Source organism: Kryptolebias marmoratus, linkage group LG21, assembly GCF_001649575.2.
Source record: "Kryptolebias marmoratus isolate JLee-2015 linkage group LG21, ASM164957v2, whole genome shotgun sequence".
In the NCBI taxonomy this organism is placed as follows: Eukaryota; Metazoa; Chordata; class Actinopteri; order Cyprinodontiformes; family Rivulidae; genus Kryptolebias; species Kryptolebias marmoratus.
In genome coordinates this window covers 16,763,517-16,782,281 of record NC_051450.1, presented here as the reverse complement: position 1 = coordinate 16,782,281, position 18,765 = coordinate 16,763,517, and the positions used below count along the sequence as shown (strand labels likewise).

The 18,765-nt window shown below is 40.6% G+C and overlaps 1 protein-coding gene across 1 annotated transcript in view; it reads right to left on the bottom strand.

The window, feature by feature from the left end:
* prex2 (phosphatidylinositol-3,4,5-trisphosphate-dependent Rac exchange factor 2) overlaps window positions 1-18,765 on the bottom strand; it is an 88,489-nt gene that overhangs the window by 40,684 nt on the left and 29,040 nt on the right. The window contains exons 9-22 of the mRNA XM_017406819.3: window positions 17,773-17,922; window positions 17,375-17,516; window positions 13,979-14,079; window positions 12,882-12,985; window positions 12,724-12,773; window positions 10,656-10,731; window positions 9,168-9,240; window positions 7,242-7,384; window positions 6,815-6,907; window positions 5,503-5,651; window positions 5,334-5,419; window positions 3,333-3,469; window positions 847-964; window positions 120-304 (exon numbers count right to left, since the gene is read on the bottom strand). Coding sequence (XP_017262308.1) covers window positions 120-304; window positions 847-964; window positions 3,333-3,469; window positions 5,334-5,419; window positions 5,503-5,651; window positions 6,815-6,907; window positions 7,242-7,384; window positions 9,168-9,240; window positions 10,656-10,731; window positions 12,724-12,773; window positions 12,882-12,985; window positions 13,979-14,079; window positions 17,375-17,516; window positions 17,773-17,922 — 1,607 coding nt within the window. The remainder of the gene's footprint in view (window positions 1-119; window positions 305-846; window positions 965-3,332; window positions 3,470-5,333; window positions 5,420-5,502; window positions 5,652-6,814; window positions 6,908-7,241; window positions 7,385-9,167; window positions 9,241-10,655; window positions 10,732-12,723; window positions 12,774-12,881; window positions 12,986-13,978; window positions 14,080-17,374; window positions 17,517-17,772; window positions 17,923-18,765) is intronic.

Sequence of the window (18,765 nt, the reverse complement as noted above, 5' to 3'; positions counted from 1 at the left end):
TGATGCAATTCAGTGGAAATTGCTGCATTTGCTCAGGAATTCCTGTTAGTGAAGATTTTGCTGTGTCTACTAACATTTTCTGACTAAATTAAGTTACCTAAATGGAACAGTAAGAATACCTTAGCAGTGAGGCTGAAGAATCCCTTCGGTTCTACCATTTTCTCCAGTACGTGGCACTTGATGCCAGCGGTGCTGTCGTACTCGTACACCACTCCGTACTCCAGGTGGACGTTGTCCACTGTCAGACTTACATGGTCCTTCTTCCCGTCAATGATGGCAATTGTGTTGAATTTGTCCATCACCTCTGAAGTCGGGGAAGGACACAAAAAGAGTGGCGTTAGATATTTTTATCGTCTTCCTCACAAACAAGACAGCACAAATGCACAGATGCATCTGCTAAGTGTTTTTTAACACGGCATTCAACACAGAAGGAGGCCTAAGACCACCAAATCTGCACCTAAAGATCCTCTGCTCATGGCTTCCCTCGATCAACTCCCACATGAAAATGATGAGCAATTCCAAGAGCACTTAGACAACCAGCTCTATGCTAATGCAATGACTTAATACGGCAATAAATTGTGCTTCGGAGCTATTTGCTTTGAGGGGAATTGCTTTCCTGTTTTACTCTCTCGCTGGGATCTATAAATTGTTGGGGGGAATTAACACTTGATGAGCCAGAGGAGGCGGCTGTTTTCAGACTAACACATTCCAGACGAGAGCTGTTTGGAGCTGCATCTCACTTCCTATGTGCAAAAAAGGCAAAGGTTCCTGTGAACAAGCATGTGTTACATCCACAAACGCCTTGACCACATTTTATTTTGCACAAGTGTGTTTCGGTGTGGTCACCTTCGACTTTGCACTCAAAGCCGTCGCCGTTCTCCTCAGGGGGGGGTTTCTGGTTAGTTTTCTGGTTTTCCTCCTGGGCACTCTCACTGTTGTTGTATACCCACTTAATTGTGTCTTGCTGCAAAAATAACATTTTTTTTAGATATATGTATATAAAAAAAGAACCGACACTGCATCTTTTTATCACCAAATAAAAAGACAAACAAATACAGTGACACAGCTGTCTGATAGGCTGGTTTTAAGGTACATCAGGGTGTCAAATAAAAGAATTTTCCAGCACACTGTTTTTGTTTTAACCCTACTGAAGTCCTCAAAACTGAGAGAGATAGGGAAAGGTAGACCTGGTTTGACCCGAAGGCCACAGAACAGTTAAATTCACTTTAATGAGATAACAGAAACAGTGTATGATTTTCTCTGGACACATGTTTTGTGGAGTTGTTAGTATGATGTACCACTTGTTGCTGCCAGCTGTCAGTCAGCTGTGTATGGTGGAAAATTCCCCCAAACTTTTATCCTTTTTTAAAAAAGACATGGTCAAATGGTTTTTTAGAAGTAAAAAAACACAGATAGCCATGGCTTGTCGACCAGAGATGCACCACTCATCATCTTTTTAGGATACTAAAAGGGTTACTGTTACGAAACAAACGTTACCAACATAAATTAGCATGTTTACCAGTGAAATAAACAACTGCAGGCTTGCTACTAAGCTACTTAACTAGCTAATCTCAGTTTTTCAGGCTTACAACGCTACTTTAAAATTATTTGAAAGAAAAATAAGTAACATTCTTCGCAAGAAGCGCGTTTACTAAATTTATGCTTGCCTGTGTGTACATCTGTTTACAAAAATCACATTATTTTTCTAAAATGTCCTGCTGACCCTCTGGTGTTTTAGCTAATCTTAATAATTATGATTAAATTAGGATACCAACCTGGATCTTCAAAGTAATATTAGCCAACAAAATTTGAAATTAGTGTCAGTCTAGTGTCTAAAAAAATCTATCAGATGTCAGCTCACTTTCATCTTCATATTAACACGTCATTTAAACAAATTTACTGGTAAAAAATAACAAAAAAAACAAGATTTTAATGAAATCAGCATTCTGTTTTAAACAAAGATCTTAAATGATTAGTCAATGCTTGAAAAACTGATTAGCTGTGGCAGCCATCTTGAATCAAGTTTAGTCCAAAAGGCAATCAGCTGGATTTGTTTATTTAATGGTTTCTTTCTGAGAGTTTCATCTTTCACGGCGGCGTGCAATAACAAAAACATTTGAACTCAGCCGAAGGTTGTGTTCAGCTCATTTTGCCCAGTTCTGGTATTCAGTGTCCCAGTTAAGCTGGCAGAGAACTACAACACAAAGCCTTCACAAACACATGGAAACATGGTGAGACTGCAAAAACAAGCCCATGCCAATCTAATCAAGCCATTGTAGCATGCCTCACAGGCCTGTGTGTGTGTGTGTGTGTGTGTTTCTGAGTGTGTGTCTCTGTCTGTTCTCCACACCCAAAACCCACACGGGCTTTTCTGCCAAGGCTGCACACTGCGCCTGGTTTTCCCGTGTACAAACCCAACACACACGGAAAATGAGGGAAAAAAGAGGGCGGTTCCTCCGTGTCCACACCAGATCTCTAGCAGTTTTTTTTTTTTTTTTACAAGGTGCCAGTGCTGGAGCCAGTCGATGAGCATTTATCATCACCAACAAGTCCTTCNGGGAAAAAAGAGGGCGGTTCCTCCGTGTCCACACCAGATCTCTAGCAGTTTTTTTTTTTTTTTTTTGGAAAGTCGTAGTGCATCATTAAGCTCAGAGTCCAAACTCGAGTTCAATTATAATCATACACACACCCTGGGGGTTACTATTTTCACCATTTCCCACCTTCAACAGGTGGTCTGTGTGTGTTTCTCTTCTCCTACACTTGTCTGCTTTCAACCACTCTCCCAGAATAAAACAAGCTCTCTGGCCTACCATCATTTTCCTGATCCTTTACCACCTTGCTTCTCTGTCTGCCAGGCTCCCACATCAAGCCCACCACTATGAGTCAGGGGTCAGCGCTGCAGGAGCCAAAACCACTATTATTTCTGTGTAATGGCCCAAGAGAAATAAAAATAGAGTTAAAGAGAAGGTAAACAGGAGCTAGGAGGGCTGTCTAGCATGTTTATAACAATTTCTTATTTCCCTTTTATTTGCTCTTTTGCACCTCTGCAGCCGTGCATGTTTTTTCTGCTTTCAATTCCATTACATCACATTCCGATCAATGAGCATACAGTTCAAAATGTCACCACCAGCAAGCAATCATTCAAAGGCCTGAATCTGGTCACTATAAGCACAATAAACGCAAACAAAAATCCAACCTTTTCTTGCCAGGCTTTGTCAAAATGACATGTTTGATCGATTGTGGATGGGTAAAACCGTAGCAAAATTAAAAAACTTTTGATAAATAAAAGTGATTTGAGCCGCAATACATCCCACCTTCTCCTCCTGGCTCACCTGGGTCGGTCGCCTGTACTTCCTGCATGCGGTGACATGAGCAATGACACTGGCGTGGCTCTCCTTGCTCACGTTGATGCCGTTCACCTTGATGATGCACTGGCCTGGGTGGAGACCGGCGGTGGCTGCCACTGTGCCTGGCATGAAGCAGAAAAGCAGGCAAAAAGAAAGGAAACTGTGTAAAAGTCCAGATCCAGCACACGTGACCATGCAGGTGCAAGCTCAAGGACGCTGGAGAAATACTCGCACGTCGTAGAAAACGGTAACATTTTCCACATTCCACACACGAAACTGAGGTAACATTCCTTTTTCTTCTCTGTGTTTACATCTTTCTTTCCTGTTTTTAGCAGCTCAGGAGGAGTGTGTGTGCGTGAGGGTGAAGAGCAGTGAGGGGGGGAAGTTATTCATCAAGATAAGTCATGAATCGGACGAGAATAACTCCAAGGTTTACAGATTTCAGAGGGAAGCACACAACCTTATTTCCTTCTCTCCTTAAGAGCTCATAATGCATACCTCAAATTGTAATGTGAAACATTTATAGGGGTCCAGTCCAGTAACTGTAAAGACATAAATGTTCAGCTTTTTTTCCTCACTTTGGCTGAACTTAAAAAAACTACAACAGTCAGTTCCAGCGCAAGTAAAAAGAAGAATAAATACTCAACAAAGAACTAAAACATTAATGTAAAAACTGTTATATAATGATTAGATACATGTATACTAAAGGTGGATTGGGTTTGTATTTTGTTAGGTTTGCTTTTATTTGATAATAGGTTTAAAACTTATCAGTATAGCAATATGAGTGTGTACAATATTTATATTGCAAAGAAGGCTAAAATATCACAGACACAAATTTGGCACTCAGCTGGACCCACACACACACACACACACACACTCACACCCCTCTTAATGCTCACCAGCACACTGAGAGTGTTGTGAACATTGTAATGACAGAGAATGTGAGTTTAATGCTGATATTATAATCACAATATTCTACAATATTATTACACATTTTACCCTAATTTCATGCAGCCTTAAGTTATAGTTTATTCTGATAGGTTTACTGTATTGTATCTTATTTAATGTATCTTATTATGCTTTATCATATTGTACCAAATCATATTTAATATCAATATATCATCCATTAATTTTCTTCGCCCGCCTCTCCATATCAGAATGTATCATATTTTGTCTTGTATCTTGCATTGTCCAAGACGAAGATATCTAACAATTGAATGATGCCTTTGTGTTTTCCTGGCCTCAGGATTCTGGCTGAAATTACCTCCAGTTCCTCCGAAAAGCATAAGCAAATTATACCTGAAGGATTACACACTCAATAAGCAACGGCTCTCGGTACATCCAGCCTCCGTTAGGTTTCTGCCTCTAATTGGTGACCCACAACTGGTGACCCAAACCACCAGAAAGACAGAAGCTGTTGTGAAAATCTGAGGGATTAGTCACCTCCTATTTTATTAGCTTTGTCTCTGAGGATCGGTGCATCTACTTAAACACACAGCAGGCTCTCAAGAAACAACATCATCAAGTCGACGCTTGCACGCACACACACACATGCACAATGCACTTACAAGTGCATATCCAGCACTTTCCACCCTACCATCCCACTTTGATTGCTTAAAGAAAAAAAAAGAAAGCAAGACTGAATTCCTCTGAGAAAAGCCAGACAAGGCTATGGATTGTTTTTTGATTGAAGCCTATTTTGTGCCAGTACTGATAGCAGTGCTGCTAAACAAGCTCAATTCAGTAAGACGAGAGAGCAGGACTCTGATGAATGCAGGCAAAAAAAAAATATGGAGAAGGCTCTTATATTGTGCAGAAAAAAATGATCCACCAAGAAAAACTTGAATAGGTGCATGGAAATCATTGTGACACTTGAGACACAAGTCACGCACATCCCCCAAAGACTGATGTAGCAGCTGCTTGCCAGCTGTGTCACAGTAACAAAGGGAAGTCTTTTGCTGATGAATCCAGACAGCTATCTTTTACCTCTTCCAACAGCATGGACCACAGAGGGGCCAAATCCTCGAATCTGGAAGCCCAACCCATCTGCAGAGTCTGGGATCTTTATCGTCCTAGAGAGGAAAGAGGAAATGTACTGAGGATGTGCATTCATTTCAAATCTGACAGTGACTGCGCACGCACAGATGGGCCTTACTCTCTTGGCTTGGTGCTGACCAACACCCTAATGGGTCCCTTGTTGTTGAAACATTGCCTGAGAACAACTTCCACTTCAGAGAACGGCCTCAGGAACACCAGGTCTCCATTTATGGCGAACAACTTCTTCCCCACTTCCAGGCCAGCCATCTTATGATAGAAAATATTGTAGAAGAAAGAAAAGAATAATTAAAGCACAACTATCTTCTGGGCACAAAGAATAACAATAACAAGTTACTGTTTTTCTAAACGAAAATCAGCTAAATAATCACAAATAAGAGCACACGCCAACACTGTCAGAAATAAGACGCCATTCAGAGTAAACTTTTTCAGTGTGCTGCTGGATTTTGTTGATTCTAATAAACAAAAACACAATGCATTCCAGCAACAACTAAAAACCTGAAGAATGATCTCCATCTTAAAGACTTTACTTTTCTATAAAAGTGCCTTAAATTGGGTTTACCTTGGAAGCACTTTTTTTGTTCCTTTTTTTAAATTTTATAATGACAAAATTCTGCCAACTATAACCAGTGATCTGGAAAATGAAGAGTAACTCAAATAATGTTCTTTCTTCAGCATCCAATGCTGCAATTTAATAAGCTTAATGTCCTTTAAAGATCTAATATTTCTACACTAAATAAACAATGGAATTTATTGAAAACGATTTTTTCCAAAAGAAGAAAAACAACCTATTTTGGTCTGGTTGATAAAATAAAAAAGAGCTGGGTTTTGACTGAAGACGGTGCTCCTAACAATCATTCACTTTTGCTGTGCATGACCCCTTTTAAGCCTGCTTTTACTGCAGAGTGAACACAGAAAAATAGCAGATTTTATTACAGATTTTATCAGGGCAATGAGAACGTCTTTGGGGGAAAAGGAACTGCTTTAACTCCAGGCAGCTGAGGAACATTTGAGGAATCTTCAGGACAAGTTTCCACACCGAATGCCCCAGTTAGCCTGTCGTACTTCAGTTCCTCTGAGACTAAGAGTGCTTCTGTTTCAGCCAATGACATTCCCAACCCACTGAGCATCTTAGCTAAGGAACTGCCATGACTCCAGCTAAGATTCACCATGCTGTTTCGTTGCTAAATCCAGCTAGCCACCTGATAAGTGCTGCAGAAAATGATAGAAATATATCTACCATCCTTGTTGTCCTAATTACCTGATCCACTCCAGCTGAACACATCTGCTTCCACTTCCAACTACGAACCAAGCAACCCAACTATTCTGATATGTGCTAAATGTTTACAAAATAGGTGTGTGTAGGGAAATGATGGGCCTGACCCGTGCTCTTCATTGTCCACGTGTCTCACCTCAGCTGGGGAGCCTTTCTCCACAGATTTGATGATGGGGACTCTGTTTCTTTCTTCCAGAGAAAAGCCATAGCTTCCGTCACTTGGTCTTATCTGGAAAAACATAACATGTTCGGCATCAGCAACATTTTAAGACAGCTTACAGAGACACTTTCACGAAGCACAAACACACACCACAAAAAGGAGATACAGGCACAGACAGATAGCAGACATTGTAGTAGTTTTCTCGCTCCTCTGAAAAGAATGCTTTTCTTGCTTACTTTGGTCTAAAATGGACTTTTGCAGTGTTATCATTTTTTTCGTCCCACAGCTGTGGGCTTCAAAATGATTTACTGAGCTTTTTCTATAGTTCAGGTTGTGGGCAAACTACAGCAAATCTTAGCATACGAGAAAACCCAAAAGTTATTCAAATAAAGGGACAACTCACCAGGAGAGACTTTGTGATGACATTTTCAATTATTTTCAAATCGTGCTTCATAGGCTTGTGTTTGGTGTTGGATCCTTCCATCTCCTCATCAGCAAAGAAACGAAACAACAAAGGCTCGTCCTTGAATTCGCTCTTTTCCAACACTGAGAAAAGAGGCAAAGCTATGAATAAATATTAACCCATAAACACTGCAGGACATTAGAAAACAAATGGAGTAATTACATTAAAAAACAAAACTGTAACAGTATCTGACTAAAAAGTTTAGATCAGTGGATTTAGTTAAGCTAATATGTTTTCAAGAAATTTGCTGTTACCCTGTTTTCCTTATAAGAATTAATATTCAACGCTGTGATGGCATTATAGTAAAATACTTTCTACAGATTCAATAGCAATCCTTTAATTCAGTGGATTGTCTAGTACTCATAACAATGAGAAAGCCAAAGGGAAAAAAATTATATGGTCCAAAACACACATCACAACTGGTTTCTGAATGGATAAAGCAGGCTAACATCAAGCTTCTGGGACGGCCTTCTAAAAGCCATGACCTCAGCCATATTGAAAATTTGTGGACTAAGTTTAGAAGCCGGGTCCGTGCCAGGAAACCAACCAATTAAACAACCCTACCAGTTTTGCCAAGACGAGTGGTAAAATATCCGTCCAGAATCATGCCAGAAGCATATTTATAGATACAAAAAAGCGGGTAGATGAGGTGCAACTTGCTAAGAAACATTTAACCAATTATTTGTTTGTGTGCATGTATACATGGTAAATGGACTGTGTTTATATAGCACCTTTTTAGCCAACCAGGCCACTCAAAGTGCTTTACAACCCAATCTGTGCCCTCATTTCCCCACACATTCATACAGCACTCTACATAGCTAACCTGAATAAATCATTCTATAGAGACTATTCCATGTTTTCAGACCCCATGCAGCACACATCGGAGGCAGTGAGGGGTTCAGTGTCTTGCCCAAGGACGCTTCTACATGTGGCATACTGGTGGAATCAAACCTCCAGCTGTCTCATTGGAGGACGACTGCTCTAACCACTGATCCACAGCCGCCCCATCATTTGAGCTTTTATGTATAACATTGACCCTGTGTGGACTACAAAAATTAACAAATTCAAACTTGAGCAACCAATTCTTGTTTTTAAAATATCATTCAATCATTTGAAATCCAAAAAACAGCCCTGAGGGGGGGGAGAAACAAGAGCTTCCCTTTGACATTTTTCTTCATATTTCCCCTCAAGATCAGATATAGTGCCAGTAGCTTTAATAGCTACGTCGTTGGGCCAAATAACTCACAGGCACGAATGGTAAAATTACCCTGCAGGCTGTGGCAGTTAAAGGACGTTTGATGGCTGAGGTTGTTATGTTCTATAGATGTGCGGATAATTTGTAGTGTGCGGCTTGAACTCTGGGTAGTTAGGACAAGTTACATCATGGGGGCACGAGGAGACACGGCGTGACTCATGCTGCATGATGTGGACTTTGGCACAAAGGAAGTATGGAGTTAAAAACAAATCTGACTCTCATAAACAAAGTGTAACCATGGCTACTGTCCATTTTGCATTTAAACCGAGCAAAGCAAACCCTGCATTAGCCCAAAACACAGTTACTTAAGACACATGCACACATGCATGCATAGAAGATGGTATGCATAAAAAGAAGCATAGACACTCAAACTTATTCACTGGACTTGGGGGGGGGGGGAAAGTTCTGTTCCTGTTCTGTATCAAAGGAGTTAAATGGAAATAGAACAAGACCGGTTGTGTTCTAAGACAGGATGCTAAATGCCACGATCTTATGTACAGTTTCTCTACAGCAATTAACTCTAATTTAGTCTATGATGGAGAAGTTTCCATGGTTTAAGTGGATCAGAAGTTATTCTGGTCTGTTGAAGTTAGCTCCAAAAAGGGCTTTACCGTGATGCATGAAGCCGTTGTCGCACAGCTCTACCCCCAAGATCACCGCTTCTTCTCGTGTTCTGCAGTCCCCCTGCACCACAAGACAGGGGGGGAAGGGGACCCACAAGAAAAATAAGACAGATTTAAACATAAAGGGTGAACAGAGTAACAGAGATGAAGCGGGGGAGAGCTAAAGGGATGCAGGAAAATAAAAATATAAGAGACTGAACAAAGAAAGTTGTGTGCATCTCAAAAGCCCGGAGGCCAGAAGATCCACTTGGCGCTCCACCTTAAATACATTCAAAGTTATGTCTAGACAGTATAGTGTGATAGCTCTTGAAGTCCCGCTGCAGGAGGTGAGAGCTATTCCACCAGCTCAGGTCAAACACATTTATATGGACTACCACAAACACACAAGTGCACTCAGCAAGCAGGCGAAAGCACGTTCTGTCTGCCTTTAATTCTGCTGTGGTTACATTTAAAGTTTCATTTTCTTTGTTGTCATCCTGTACAGGACTATCAATCTGTCAGGCTCAACGCTTCCTGTCTGAGCCAATAAAGCTTAGCTCAACAATCAATTCTGCTTTTCTTTCTTCCTTTCCTCTCGGCTCCACGGAGAGCCTCAAATTTCATGGCTTTATTTTTTTTTTTGCGTGTGTGTGTGGTGCACATTAGAAGCAGGCGACCTGTTATGACAACAGCCATTTCTGTCTTTCGTCTTTTCTTTCCTGAGCGCAATCTGTTTCCAATCTGCTCAGGTGCCAAAGGAAATGATTTCAAACATGATGTTGTGGATTAGGATTTGGCAGCAGGGAAATCAATCACATATAACAAAAACTCTACTAATAGGAATAATTTGTGTTTGCGCCGCTAGTTGTACTAATTCAGATATATTTTATTTGTTTATATAAAAACTCTTAATCTGGATGACCAGCAGGAATTTAAACAAAATCGCTGAAATGTCCACTCCACGCCAGTAGGTGGCGAGAATGTCCATAGTTACAAATATCAAAATAAAGAGAAAGTCCATTCTTAAAAGGCTAAGGTGTCTCCCAAAACATTTGTAGCTAGAGTTTTTCTTTCACAATAATGTTTTCAGCACACAATTAAAGTTTAACGGTGACAGGATCAGCAGAAATAAATAAATAAATAAACATGACTCATTGATGTTGAGGCTCTAAGGGCGTAAAGTACTAGAGGGCGAATGTGAAACAGGCTTCTAGGTCATCGTTTCTCAAAAGCGCCGTAGCTCATAACAACACGAAAGCACCAAAAATGGAGGTTTTGAAGAAAAACAAAAAACAAATAAAAGCTGTTTTTCTCACCAAAAACCTTGTTTCCATGCAGATACTAAGGCAGCAGAATATGTCATTTCACCTGATCCGACATTCAAAACTAGAAATAAAAATCACCTTGATGCTATTAGTCACAAAATATTTGTTGCATTCCATGTTTTTGTCACAGGTGACTGTGTTGATGACAGGTTAGGGCAGTTTAAGGTCTTACCTGCGCTATAAGCCAGTCTATAAGCTTGTTAGCCATGACAACTGATTTGTAGGTCCGCAAATGATAGTCCTTATCCCTGAAGAGGCACAAGAGCAGAAAATTTAAATGAAAGGATTATATTTATAGAAGACCCTAAACTGCTTAATGTCATTGTAATGCTATGAGACAGTCAGCATGTAGAAGAGTAATTGCTTGGTCTATTTAAACACAATGCCTAAAGCGGGACTCATAATTCCTGCTGTCAACAACGCACGGCTACTTCTTTGTTGCTGGCAGTTGTGTCATTTATCTAAGTGAGTTCCTGAGGTTTGGCGACAGCACAGCGGCGTTCCTCGGAGCACGGCTGGTACGGTGTTGCTGTTCTCAGTGTTACGGCACCCTGTCGCACTTCGCCAGACCTCGAGAATGCCGTTTGAAATGGAGCCGTGACTTTCCCATGAACGCTGGGGCCTCTCGGGGGACACGCAGTGGGGCCTGAGCTGCAGGGCCGGGAAAGTCCTGAACCGCCATGACTTACACTGCTCCACCGCCTCCACCGCATGCAAACACTCCCAAACACACACACACAACCACACGTACACTTAGCTTTCCATCCCACACAGTTCAGACGAGTCAAACAAGGCTTGTGGGCCAAGTTAAAGTCTAATCTCAGCTGTCTGGTCCTCCTCAGAACGTGAAGCATGAGAACGTCGCCCTGTTTCCTCCACGATGACACATTCTGTTATGTAAGGCCATTTGGCAGCTTGGGTTTGCCTCTGATGAAGATGGCAAAGCTGATGAGGCACGATGAACTGTCGGGCAAAATAAAAAAAGTCTGTCCAGAAGAAACAGAAGGTACCCAGCATCTCTCCTGAAAGGGAGACCAGAACCAGAGGGACTAGAGGCTTCAGTGGTGGGTAAAAAGTGAAGCTGTCAAAGTGAAAAATGGGGGTAAACATCGGCCCATATGGCGGGGATGAGGAAACAGGAGTTTAAAGAGTAAAAGAAGTAAAAGGTCAGAGAGGTGGTTTTAAACTTGGTGTCTGGAAAGAGAAGTTTGCGTTGACATTTGGCGAGCGAGGTTGCATGTAATTGTACTTTCAAAGCAAACACTGGAATAAATCATACAAACGAAGCTAAAAGTTCAGACTTTAATCACCTGCTCAGCCCTGACAAATTACTAAAATAAAAGCACCTGATCATTTGTTATTTTAGATTTCTTACACCTCCGCCTATAAATACTGAGCTGACTCATCAGAATAATGAAGAACAGTTTCAAATACCAAATTCAAATATCTTTTTTTTTTCCCCCATCTATCATAACAATAGTTCCTGATTTATGTAATGTGCAAATTTACATTTCATTAGTTTGAATATTGACACCCTTTTCTCTAATCTTCTCTGTAAATTTGGGCTAAAGTAAACATTTAAACTGCACGATAAGATCCCCTGAAATGGACACAGTTACAAAAGACAGGGAGTAAAAGGGAGCAGCATATGTTTGGGGGCCTTCTGTGTCGTTTATGCCCACTCTTTTGTTTCATGTCTCTCAACCTGCCAGGAAATTCCACCTAATTTGGCAGAAGCCGGCTGCTCCAATTAAACGCTGGCATCCCCAGGCTCTGTGATTGTATTGTGTAGGGCTTTTAGTTAAATGGCAGCCATGCTGGTTGATATAACTCCGACCAGAGCGTCCCGACAAGAGCTGAGCGTCAAGAACTCTGACACGGAAACACAAAGAGACTGAGAGGTGACACACTAAACACTCATTCACACTTCAGGTTCTGAAGTAATTGGATTAAACCTAAATGTGGAGAAGTTAGATGTTGAAGACGTGTCTATTTATCAGCTGTTAGGATCTACCAGACAAGCCTATATCTTATTTTTCAGGTGTTTAGGTGTCTAACAGACCACTTGCTTGTTTCTGTCAACACAATCCAACATGATGAATTGACATCTAGTCTGTTAATAGGAGAAAGAACTCTTTATTTCTATGACAGGGCTATTTGTACAGCACAAAACCACATTCTTTCTACTGAAGCCTCACCTCCATGGCTGCAGTGAAGTGAATAATTAATCAAACACATACCTGATGACAGGAGTGAAGAGGCTGTGAAGACGACAAAACAGCCGAACTCCCTGAGAAATAAAAAAAATAGAAAAAAAATACATACACGTCTGTTATTTTGGGATTGTGCTTGTTCAATATGATTTCAACTGAATCGGTTTCCACGACTGCACCTTTACCTTGGCTATGACATCGTGCATGTCAGTTCTCGGATGATAGGTGCCGTCATCGAAGCGAAAGCGGTACAGCACAGGCTCAGGCTTGAACTGGTGTTTGTCTGTGACTGAAAAGGGGGAAAAAATAAATAAATAAATAAATATATATATATATATATATATATAGATATATATATATATATATATATATATATATATATATATAAAAACTGCAGATCGAAAAACGAAAAAGACTTCTGACAAGCGATGTGCCAGGGAGCATTATTTGTCTGGCTTTAAACCCCAAAGCATAAGAGGTTTAAAACTATATTCAAGCCAAGCAGGGCTGCATAAAGAAACAAGCTTTCCACACACGAGGAAGAATCCAGCCTCGTGCAAAGCTGTCACAGATAACGCAGCAGCTCAGAGCTCCATGCCTCACTGGCTTTAGGCAGCTTTTACGTGGACCCTCCAGCGGTAATAGGTTGGCTCTGTATTCTCGGCCACAACCGTGCAGGTTCCATTAAAGGTTCTTATGAAAAGATATTCCTCCGTTTTTCTTGTGGGGATGTCTAACTGCACTAAGGGAGCTCAGAGGGGGCTCCGAGTTATTCCTTCCTGTCAGGAATGGCTTTAAAACCCAATTTTGTTTTTAAGTGAGGAAGGCAATACCGTGCCTCTGAGTGATTTAAGATTCTGCTTGACTTCTGGTTCGACTTTTTGAAGGAAAGCAACCTGCATCCAGTGATATGCAACATTTGGCCTGAGTGCTCAGCGTTAATCAACACTGCTGTTCCCTAAAACTACAGAACATAAACTAAACAAGTGCGAGACAGAAATCGTGATTAATATTTCTAACCCCTCATCTAAACTTGGCATCAAATGAGAGCTTAAATAGGCCACTTGATGAAACAGGAATAAGACAGCTTGGTGCGCGTCGTAGGTTTTACCCAAGGCATGACAGTGCTGAGAGCTGCTTGTTAAATGACAAACATGCTGAGGCTGCTGCATGCTCACCGCTCAGCACAAAGCAAATAAGACTGGGTTAGGGTTGTTTTTAACACTGTTGCTGCAAAAAGATGACAAAGCAGGTCTGAAATGAGCAAAAACCAGACCCCCACCATGGTGGATGATGCCGTTCTCCAGGAGAGCTTGACCCAGGTGGACGCCTTCCTCTGGGTTGCCCGTCTCACCAATTTCCATCAGCCAGGACACAAACTCACTGGTGAAAAGAAGCACACTTAATTAACCCAACAACAAAATTACATAAAAACCACAAAGGAGAACAAGTGGAAAGAGAGTTATGTGTGGAGATAGAGAGCTCTGAATTTATTCACTGTAGCATTTAAAAGGGAATAAGAAAACTGAAAAATATGATAAAGGAGTGGTTTATTTACTGTTAAAGGCCATGTTTGTCCAGCAAAACAACCAGTGAGTTTTATGTCTTGAGTTTTGATGAGTTTCGTTTCATTTATTTTTCTGACTCACAGCATAACACTATCAAATACAAATACTTCACTGGATCTTTAGGAATTACTTGTTGGAAAACACAAGACGGGGAAAACAAACCAGAAGAAATAAACATCATCTGAACTTTTGATCGGCTAAATGAGCTAAACTGGATCATTGTCTTTAATTTAATCTCTCTGAGAAAAAGAGAGACTGACACAGAGGAAGAAGGCAAAGTGAAGTAGGGGAGGGGGGGGTTGGTCATGGAGAACTGGTGAACTAAGCAGCAGTCTATCGGGTTACATCCTCGAAATCCTTTCTCCCTGCAAAAACCAAACAAACACAGCGACGAGCACCACTGGAGCTCTCTGAAGCTCCCTTCCAGACCATGATGGAGGCAGCGTGGTGTCAGAGTTCAGCCGAAGGGGGCATTTCGCTCAGTTTTCAGAGCGAGAACAGACCAATCCGCCCACCTCCAGCATCTCACGCTTTAAACGCTGATCCTTGACGTCTTTTCTCACCGCAACAGACCGCATGGGAAAACACAAGTCTTCAACATTAACTTTTCAAACCGTGCCTGATTTATAATTTCCAAAAGACACAGATATGGACTTTTTACAAGCTCTGGATGAGTATGCACAACATGGATTCAGTCCAATGTGATCATTTGTGGTTTGGACCCTTGTCTTTTCTTTGTTTTTTGCCTTTTACTTGTTTGCTTTTTTCTTTTTGTTTGAATGTATTCAATGAAGCTGTTGTAGGATTTTGTATGAGTAGCCATTCTGTTTAGTTTTGTCTGAAGTTCATAACATTCAGAGATTTTTCATTCATACTTTATTGAATAGTTATCAGGTACTTTGAATAATTTAGTTAGGTATCTTGTTTTGCCCGTAGATCATCCATGGGCCCATGCTTCAACACAATTTTAGCTAATATAGTCCTGTACAATATACAAACACAAGAAAAGCAAAACTTTTAATCGATTTGTCAGAGCAATTTCAGAATTTTGGCTAAATCTTAGAAAGCAGAAAGTTTGATAAAATCAATATAATCTACCAGATTAAAAAGCATCCAGTGGTCTGGTTTGTTACAAATATTGATTTATTTTAACCGTATTTAGTTTAAACTCTGTAGCTCCATTTTTACTGAAGAGTGTAGTAACAGCCTTTTCTTCTACCTCAACAGTTGCTCTAGGTTTAATCGAGCAGCTACCCTTTAAAATTTAACTGAGTGTCTGTTTTGTACTCTAATTAACACACGGTCGTCTGAGCAAAAGGTGACATTTTTAAATCAGCCCTTGGGGGTCTGTCATCAACAACTGTCATGACAAGCAAAGACTTTTGTTTCCCTGCTTGTTTCAGGTCTAAAATGGGACGGGAACTTCTGGTTAGGTGGCTGTCACACACTGTTTCTTTTACATACTGTATCTCTCTGTTGCAGAAAACAGCCCTCCCTTTGAATATTGTGCCATTTACAGAGGAGGAGCTGGAGACCCAGAAATGGCCCACGGACCTAAATAGTAAAGGCAAGAAGAAACAAAGGAGGCGTGTTGAGGGAATGAAGGCAGAGCGTTTCACAATAGGCGTGGGCTGAGTTAAAGCCATAGGCAATGTGGTTTTCATTAAAGATATACGATGCTGTTTCTCACTTAACAAATACGCCTACATATAATCAGCTCCAGAATCATTAGAGCAGGGGAATTACAAAGCAAGAGTTTGTTTTTTTTAACCCACAGGTCATCCAGGTGTTGTAGGTAAATTTCTCTGAGCTGCTTTCTCACCACTTGATCTCTTCAGCCTCATTCAGATGACCACATTTGAGCATTTGATCCTTTTACATTTTTCTAGCTGACAGATCCATTCCTTCTCCGGACCACGAGAGATCCTGTGTTGTCTGCATGGACCAAAAGAAGAAAGCAACTCCCCACTCCAAACCACCATGCCATGTAACTTTGCCACAAATATGTCCAGTTGAGCTTTTTTTTTTTTACTTTCTACAGGCTTTTAAAAATAACAGGGAGTGTGATGTAACCGCTTAAACTTGAGTGATTTTCAGTGTGATTATCAGAAATAAGAAAAAAACTGGAAAAACAAATCAAATTAATATAAAAACGGGACACAGAAACATTCATTCAAGCCGCAGTCTGCTTCAAAACATTATCTAATTTAGGAGTATGTATATTACAACCAGCTTTCATCTGATTTTTGTCATGCATTTAGAAGAAAAACATAACTAACATGTCTACAAGTCATCTATATTAGTTTGGATTTTGAGCAAAGCGCCACTAAATCAACACTGTCTTTCAACAAGTTCAGTGTATATAATGAAACATTGAGCTGCGCACGCACAGGAGTCAGCTGAAGCATACAGAGAAATCTGATTTATGACTGGCATTCGATAGCTGATGCTTCCTCAGACACCCCACCAATATTCCTTAAATAAGATTCATGGGCTAAATTTGGCAGGATTTGATTTTCCCGTGATCCAGATTGCAGTTACACAGTCTCCTGAACAGTCTACTGAACACACACGTTTTCCACCCCAGCTGCTGCTTTTAGAAATCCTCGCCAATTTAATAATGATAGCTCAGAACTGGAAACTAATCTGTATTACAAAAGGAGTTCTGTCTAACCTGCAGCTGTACACGGCCTCCGAACGGCAGTTTAATGTTCGTCAGGCACAAAGACCTACATTTCTTTCAAGTACAAACACAGATCATGGGTTTAAAATGTAGGATTTCCATTCAGCTCTATCTGGTTTGCATTTCCTGGTAGTTATTTCCATATTAAAGCTTCAAGATTAGCAAGATAAATTTATTTACTACATATTTTTATCTTTATTTAGAAAAATAAAAGTCAATGAATGCAGAAATTCCACAAAACGGTGAAATACCCAAGTCAGCACATTTGTCAAGATGTGTTTCACAAATGCACTTACACAAAGTTTTTAAAAATCTCCACTTTAGAAAGCATTTGTAAACATCTTGCAGTGGATGAGAGGTGCAAAAGCAGCAGAAAAAGTTTGTTCTGCAGGACATATACTGTATCCCAGTGTGGACAGGCCCTTACTTTCCCAGGAAGCACTTGGGGAAAGTGGTGAGCTTGCGTTTTCGGTCCTTGATGAGGTTCCCTTTGGTCATGAGGTTGTAGAGCTTCTCTCCTTTCTCTGAGACCATCACCCAGGTGTCCTGCTCCATGCCGAGCCTCAGGCCTGTGCAGAGGAGGGAGGAGGGCCGGCTGAAAACTGCTCATCAATATTATGGCCTTACTGAGGTTTGGGCCTAATTTTTGAACCATTATAAACAGGGAAAAAGTTCATTTTCATTTAATGGTTCACATTATGAAATGTTTATTATGTGTACATCTCAAAATTAGCTACAAAGCTGAACCAATCAAACAAGAAATGCTTAAGTTTTCCTCCCAAACCGCATTAAAAACTATGCTTATAAATCGAAGCAGCTTCTTACTTTTCCTCCGCTCCCTTTCTTTCATGATGGCCTCCAGCCACTCCTGTTTCTCCTCCGGGGTCTTGGCCATGCAGACGAACCACTTGTTCTTGGCCGTGTTGTGGATCTTCCAGCCGTTGTTCACAATGTTTCCGCTGCTGTGGTAGTCAGCTGCGAGGCAGACAGTCAACAGACAATCTGAGCTCTGGAAGTTTTACGAAGTCTTCGCAAAGGGAATAAAACAACACAAATCTTCTTTTCCGTTAAAGAAAAACTTGAATGGAGACGACACTGACAGAGGAGCTGCATTTGATGCCTTAAGATTGTTGTAGAGAGCGCAAAAAAATATATAAAACAAACTTTAGTTTTTGTCCTCAGGCTCATTTTTCTATATTCTACACCTCACAGTCGTCCTATCGAGAGCCATTGATTATTGCTCTTCTTCTTTAATGAGACAAATGAGCAAACACAAGCAGAAGAAGAACTATCTATCAGCATTATTTACCCAGTTCTTAAAATAGTCCCACAGAGCTGGTAGCTACTTGTGATTCGTCATTTAAGCTGATGGTTTATAGAATTTAAGGTGGAAACATTTGAGTTTGTCCCCTTCCTTTATTGTGTTATATGAATACAAAGTAGGGATAGGCAATGTCTTGAATATACTCCGTGTATCACAACGTGAGATGTATAAAATTACTATAATACAACCATAAAGGACCAAAGTTTTATCCATTTCAATCTAATTCACTAGGAGTTCAGTTTCTCTCACTTTTGAATCCTCACACTGGGCTATTTTATGTATTGTAGGGTTGAATTTAATAATGTCAAGTAAAAAAAAAAAGAATGAAAGACTATAGAGAACATTTTAAATGTCCACCAGCAGTCTCTTGGTTTTTCCCTGTGAGGCTGTAACAAAAAGCAAAACATCACCACCCTCAACTAGAATTATGTCTAAAAGCTTGTATATCGCCATGTCCTCTGTATGGAATTCCTCAAGGGTGTGTTTCAACCCAG